Raw genomic sequence first — 7,388 nt, 5'->3', positions numbered from 1 at the left:
AACAAAAAATAATAACATCAAACAAAGAAAAATAAAAATAGGATCTTATATATAAATAATTACACCTAAACTTTACCTAGAGGTTGAGGTGTCAAAATGGTCTCTTTATATTTAAGGACCCAATTTTAAAATCATATCTCACCATCATGCATGACACACATTTGCATATCTTTATTTTTAGATTGTAAGTTACGTTTATTTTGATAACCATGTTTTTTAATTATTTTTATTTAGCATCATCAGTTTTTCACATAAAACATTTTTTGATAAAGATGTTATCAAAAAAATATGGATTTTGAAATAAAATTAAAATAATATTTTGAAGGAAATAATTTTTGATATTCTGTCTAAATATTGAAGAGTCATCAATAATTACCATCTTTAAATGATGTTATATTTCATTTTAAAGGAATATCGTGGCGAATCTTAGGAAGAAAGAGTTATCTTTAAATTTTGCTTAGATATTAGAGAATTTTAAAGTAATTTTTTTAACTAAAGATTTCCTCAATATTCCTAAGCAAAAACTTTTAATAAAATTGATCTTCTTTTTTAAAAGTGAAGGAAATTATTATTAAATTTAAAATGGAAACCATTTTCATTTAAAATCAAAGATAACGCATGATTAATTGGTACAATTTTTAAAACAAATGCTATGAAGATGTTAATCCTTCTCCATACTTAACCATACTTCTAAACCCCCTTTTGTTTTTCAAAACCAAAAATATCTTTTTGATAAACGTTAAAATCCTTTTTGGTTTTATTAAAAAAAAATATACTTTTTAGGTGATATTCACATCTAATACAAAAAGATTGGTGGCGACTCTATATTTTTAATTTTAAAAATTTTTCATCTAATGGTCCCCAAAACCATTATGACATTAATTTTCATATTTTTATGTGAAAATATCCATTTTAGCTCATAGTGCTTTGTCACTTTTGTAATAATTTTGAATGAGCTAGAATGTTGTCACTTGCATTAGTGAGGTGTAGAAGCTACAATTTGAGCTAGAATTTTCCATGGCTAAATTGGTAATTAAATGGTTCTCATTTAGCTGGAATTTGAAGAAGAAAATTTGTTACAATTGGAACCTAAAATGTGAGGAGGGGATCAACCACAACCGTGTGATGCACTTGGTAATGATCAAGTGTGATTAGTGCCACTTCTTGGATTCAAAGAGAAGGCAAATGGGTAGCGGCTTAGTTGGCAATTTGGAGGCTTATAATTGGATATAATTTTGACCTTTTGGAGCTTACAAGGTCAAAAAAAGGAAGTTTGAACTGAAGTGAAGTGAAGTGAAGTAAAGAGAAACAAACAACGAAGCTTATAGAGCAAGATGGATGACTTGGAAAAATCTATAACATGTGGCATCTTAGTTGGCATTTTCCTGCAATTTTATTGCTGGAACACTTCATCCTTGGCCTATAAATAGGAGGGATCACCGGCCATTTGAGGAGACTTTTTCATTTTTTCCAATTTTTTTATTTTTCTGCATTTTACTTTTTTCAACAAATAGTTTCCTTCTTGTTAATTTAAAGGGTTGTTTGGGAGAAAATCACTTTAATTACCAACAAATTTACTTTTCTTGCATTTATTTTACATGCCCTTTAAGATTCAATCAATAAAAGTTCAAGTTCTTTAATATTTCTTGTTCAGTTTCATGTATTTTTGTTCGATCCCAAATCTGTTTGGTTGATTTTTCAATTGAGCTAGTTGTGGTTTTTGCATTCGATCTCATTCAAATCTTATAAGTTTCAATCCAAAATTTTTTCTATGCATTCTCAGATTATGTTTCTTTAAATCTAAAAAATATCACATTTAAACTTAATCCACAAAATTCTAGAAAAATCCAAAAAATATTCGGTTGGATCTAGCAGTAGAGTTGATGAACAAGTGAATAACAGCACTTGAAGACTCCTCTCCTAACTGGGCAATTGATCCAATCTTTTTTCACTTTATACTTCTTAATTCCTGTGTTCAATTGCTTAGATTCGGTTGCTTGCCTTTAATTTCATGCTTTCAATTTTGTTTAGATGAAATTTTGTTAACTACTTTGCTTTGCTCTTTTTTGCATTTGATTTTTTGATCAAGTTGATTGAGCTGAATTTTTTATTGTTTTCTTTGATTTTTTTGTTGAATTTGATAGTAATATTGTAGATCTAGTTTACTTTATCTCAGTTCCAATTCATTTGATCTATAGAAGTGTAGATCTTATTTTTTTCTCCAAGTTCGACTAAATTCCATTTTAAAATTTTTCTATTTTGATTTATGTTTTGTTGTTATTTCTTGCGATTTTCCTCATTACTTGCTTTTGCATTATGTTGTGATCATTGTTATGTTTTGTTCTTGCAATTTCGAAGTTGTTTGAATTAAATTTTAGGAAGTTTTTAGATCTTTCTATTGTTGGAAGTTAGGAGGTAGTTATTTCGGTTGTAAGGTAGGTATTTTCAATTTCTTGATTTTAGCTATTGTTTGAATGTTATTTGAGCTGTCAATTTTCAGTTTCTTAGTTTAGATTTACATTCAAAGTATGTTAGATTCAGTTCAAAATAATTTATTATGTAACAATATATATTTATAAAAAATTATTTCATTCGTGGGGCATTTATTTATTCATTTTAATTTAAGATTTGAATATTTGCTACATCTCTCTTCTACTTTTTTTTTTGGTTAATCCGATTGTAGTCAATTTCTTTCCTTTATACTTTATAGCATTCCCCATTTATAAATTCACACAGCTCAACTTTTTAATTGTTTTTAAAATTTTATTATAAGTAATAATAAAGGGTTTTACTCAAGGGTGTTAAAATAATTTTTAAGATTAATTAAATTTATAATAACATTTTATTATTAAATATACCAAAAATAATTTATACAAGTAAGGGTATTCATTCAATTGGATCAGTTAATTTCGAATCAAATTATCTAAAATTGAATTAACTGAATTATTTTATTTTATTTTCATTAACCGAATCAAATTTATGAATTTAAAAAATGAAACGACCGAATTTTTATTAATTTGGTCGGTTCGATTAATATTTTTGGTTAACCGAATAATAAATACATTCAAGTTAAATTATATTTTAAATTCTTAATTTCTCATATTTAAACAAACTAAGTAAAATTATTCAATAAAACATTCAAATACTAAAGTATAATGTTAAAAACTCTAACAAGTTATGAAATTAAGTAATTTATTTTATTTATTTTTCATTTTATATTTGAATTATGTTATATTTCGATTAATCCGATTCGAACTAAAATAACCAAAAACCAAAATTTTTCTAAAATCATTTTTGTTAATCGATTAAAATTAATTCGATGGTTGACTGATCAACTAAAAAAATTAATTTGATCTGATAATTTGATTAAAACCAAATTATGAACACCCCTATACATGAGGCCCTCGTTGAAAAAACCAAACTCATTGGTTTTCCTATCTCCCTTTTTTAGGCACAAATCCATCATTCACATGGAGAAGCATCTGGATGGCTCGGGATATCATTGAATCAGATATATTCTGCTGTTACAACTGCAATGGAAAAGGAAGATGGACAAGCAGACAACAAGTTTTGACACAAGATATGGAGGGTGGATGTTCCAAACAAAACTAAACTGTTTGGTTGGAGATTAAAGAATGGAATTCTACCTGTTTTTAGCGACCTCAGGAAATCGAAAATTGAAGCTCAAATGATGTATCCAACATGTGGTCAACAAGGTCAACAGGAAGAAACAGTGATGCATGCCTCAGGCTGTAATCTAGCAAGGGAAGTATGGGGATGCTGTCAATGTGGATGATGCCTGGAAATGTGCGAACATGAAGCTGAAAAGGGATGGCTGTCCAATGTATCAAGTTGGATTGGTAGCTGGTTTGGCGATTTGGCGTAGCCGGAACCTAGCAGGTAAGAGCAACGTGAGCAGGAAAGCAGAGGAAACAGCTGCCTTTACTGCCAAATATCTGGAAGACTATAAAAGAGCCAAGGTAAGCATTACAATTAACTCTATGGGATAGGTAGGTAGATGGAAAGCACCCGAGGAAGGTTTATCCGGAATTGGTGTGGTGATCAGGGATGAAACTGGATTTGTCTTAGGGACATGCTCAACTACAGTAAAACGAGTCAGAGATCTATCACTGCAGAGCTTTAGCGGCAATTAAGGCCATTGTAGTCACAAAGGATATGGGATTCAAGTCTGTAATTATTGAGGGAGATGCACTAAGCATTATTAATCAGCTAAACTCAGAAGCTCAAAACTTTTCTCTGATAAACGATGCCGAGCTACTCAGTTATGAATTCCACCAGTTCAAAGCTGTTTACACGAGCAGCACACAGACTTGCAAAATATGCACTTTCTTTGAGGAGTCCTATGCGATGTTATTGGGTAGAGGAATGCCCTCCCATCATTTGTGATCCAATGAAAATTACATTTAAGAAAAAAAAAAAAAAACTTACAGGAGGCAATTCAACATTTTAGGAGATGCATCTTTGTCAACACAAAATTCGCCATTAACAAGGTAATCAGATTCCTTGATTACAGGGAATTCTCCACCTCCAATTCTCACCATCCTTAAAACTCTATTTCAAAATGAAATGTAATTAGAATACAACAATAACAATTTAGTAATTCAGGACGAAAGAAAAGGTGCATCAATAAATATCATTTGTTGCTGCAGCTAAAAATCTATGATTCCAAGACTCAAGCACAATTACTTCTACCATATCCATTTCAAGATCCGCCAACAGTTGGAAGCAGAAACTCTCCCCACCATTATTTGGTGGTTTAACTTTATGAATCCGAACTATCCAGTTTGGCACTGCTTAGCATATTTACTAGCAGGTTCATATTATAAATCATGTCTAGATTTACTGCAGCAATGTCAATTGAGAGGAGATTATTCCATATTAACACTTCGATAGCATTCACAATTTCTGAACTAGTGCACGAAAACATTCACCTGTTGAATCACTACATAATAGATCCACTACCATGGCTGCTGTGGATACATCTGCAGAAAATCCTTTCTGAACCATTTCATGAAGAATTTGTATTGCCCCCGATATGTCGTTGCTGTGAAGACATCCTCCGATCATGGTATTATAAGAGCAACTATCTCGCATGCAACCATCCACTTCCATTTTCCTAAACAATTCATATGCTTCATTCAGCAGCCCTTCTTTACAAAATCCTTTGATCATTGTATTATATGTGTAAACACTAGGGTGTACCCCTTTGACTGTGAGTGCATAAAATAATTTCCTAGCAACTTTAAGTTGGCCAACTAGACACAAGCCATCAATTAAGATATTATAGTGGACAATATTAGGTTCTAACCCACTGCTCTGCATTGCACGAAAAAATCCCAATGCCTCATTAATATGACCATGCCTGCATAAGCCATACAACAAGGAAGAGTAAGCGATTGTGTCTGGTACTAGACCATAAGCATACATTTCTTTGAAAATTTCTTGTGCAACAGCAAGTCTCCCAATTTGTGACATGCCGTTAATAAGAGTGCTGAAAGTAACAACATTAGGGATTAATCCATTTTGAGTCATTTCATGAAAAAGTTTCACTGCCTCATCTATCCTTTTAGCTTTACAATATCCATTAATAATGATATTGTAACTACATACATCAGGTGTGCAACCCTTATTGGTTATCGAATTGAATACTTTTCTAGCCTCGTCCATTTCACCTCGTAAACAATATCCATCCATCAATGAATTATATGTAACTATATTAGGCTCAATTCCTTGTTGAATCATTCTCTCAAGAATATCTTGAGCCTCTAACACCCTGCCCTCTTTACAAAGTGCATCAACCACAACACTATAAGTGATTACATCGGGTTTGCAATTGGTAGCCACCATTTCATTGAATAATGTTGTAGCTTCTTTCCATTGACATGAATTACACATGGCATGAATTAAACAATTATAAGAGACAACATCAGGTGGAATTCCTTTACCGCTCATTTCAGAGAAAAGCTTCAAAGCCTCAGTTACATGATTGTCCTTACAAAGGCTGTCGATTATGATGTTGTATGTTATAGTGTTCGGTGCACAGCCTCTTTCTTCAATAGTCCTTAGCAGTCTAACAGCACGAGTAGTTTCACCTATTTTACAAAGACCATTCACTATCGTATTATAGGTAAATAAGGTAGGCTGACACCCTTCTCGAACAAAAACGTCATCAAACAACCTCACAGCTTGAGCTACATTACCTCCAATGCAGAGGCCATTGATTAAAGTGGAAAATGTTATAACATCAGGTTCAATGCCCAGCTTCAACATTTTCCCCAAAACAGAAAACCCAAAATCCATACGATGCAAGCGGCAAAAACAATTAACCAAGATGTTGAGAGTATAAACATTGTGATGAATTTCTAATAATTCCATTTGTCTCCACAGAGAAATAGCAATTTCATAATGCCTCATTCTAACAATGGCTGATAATAATTTACCAAATTCAACAATACAATGGTAGGGATGGGTACGAAGCATGTGATTGAACAAAGCCAAGGCATCATCAATTTTATCAAACACATACTTGGATTTCTTGGAGGGGGTGGTAGAGAAGTAAGAGTTTTGACAATAAAAGAGAGGGCTTTCCTTATTTAAAGCATAAAAACAATTGAAGAAAGGGAAGGGAAGAGAATTCAGAGATTTGGGGTTACCCAATTCCAAACGTTGAAGAAGATCAATGGCGGAAGAAGAAGGAAGAGAAGCGATTTTCCAACACCTCATCATCATCATATTCACCAAACAAATGCAAAGCTCCGATTCTTCTTCAACACTCCGATCTATAACAATATATTAAATTCGATTTTTGTGGATTAAGCCTTCTTTAAGTTTTCTTTTTAAATGGCAAAGAAAAAATTTTAATAAGATTCCAAAAATCACAAAAACAATAAAAAAATCAAAACTTAATTAAAAAATAAATTAAAGCACTAACAAATATGAGATTAAAACATTTTTATTAAATAAAAACTAAAATAAAAATGTTGCTAACAAATATGCATTTAATCAAATACAATGAATTAAATATCATTCAATTATTAATTTTGTGATGATAAAAATATAATATATAATTATATTAATTATAATGTAAATGTTATAATTGTTTTTTATTTTTATTCTTATATTTTATTTTAATAAACTATATATTTTATTAAAGATATTTTATTTATATTATTATTTTGATAATTTAAAAAATAAGAGCATAAAAATAATATACTTAATTGAATTAAATAAAATAAAATTGAATATGCTTTTGAACCCAAATAGTATGTTATTTTCGAATCTCAGATCGTCATTGTGTGTAATTTCTTATGGGTTATAAAAGAATTTCATGGCAGTTAAAATTATGAATTTTTAGATGGTTACTTGTG

General features: G+C 30.8%; 1 protein-coding gene across 3 annotated transcripts; it reads right to left on the bottom strand.

The window, feature by feature from the left end:
* Window positions 1–4,400: 4,400 nt before the first annotated feature.
* On the bottom strand, window positions 4,401–7,030 carry LOC111309611 (uncharacterized). 3 transcript variants are annotated; one of them, XM_089748762.1, is made up of 2 exons: window positions 5,330–7,030; window positions 4,401–5,137 (listed from the first exon to the last, which is right to left on the bottom strand). In XM_089748762.1, the coding sequence occupies exons 1-2, from the start codon at window positions 6,751–6,753 to the stop codon at window positions 4,918–4,920; spliced, it is 1,644 nt and encodes a 547-aa protein (XP_089604888.1). In that variant the 5' UTR covers window positions 6,754–7,030; the 3' UTR covers window positions 4,401–4,917. The 3 variants fall into 3 exon arrangements, with proteins under 3 accessions (XP_089604888.1, XP_089604886.1, XP_089604889.1); XM_089748760.1 differs by having other exon boundaries at window positions 4,401–4,572; window positions 4,953–7,028; XM_089748763.1 differs by having other exon boundaries at window positions 4,401–6,113; window positions 6,675–7,022.
* Between the last annotated feature and the right edge of the window lie 358 nt (window positions 7,031–7,388).

Source organism: Durio zibethinus, chromosome 19 (assembly GCF_047325235.1).
Source record: "Durio zibethinus cultivar Kanyao isolate XHJ-2024 chromosome 19, ASM4732523v1, whole genome shotgun sequence".
Classification (NCBI taxonomy): Eukaryota; Viridiplantae; Streptophyta; class Magnoliopsida; order Malvales; family Malvaceae; genus Durio; species Durio zibethinus.
This window is presented reverse-complemented; position numbering and strand designations above follow the sequence as displayed.

Bases quoted from the DNA above. Each gene is read 5' to 3' on its own strand.
- LOC111309611 (XM_089748760.1), bottom strand. From the start codon at position 6,753: ATGATGATGATGAGGTGTTGGAAAATCGCTTCTCTTCCTTCTTCTTCC.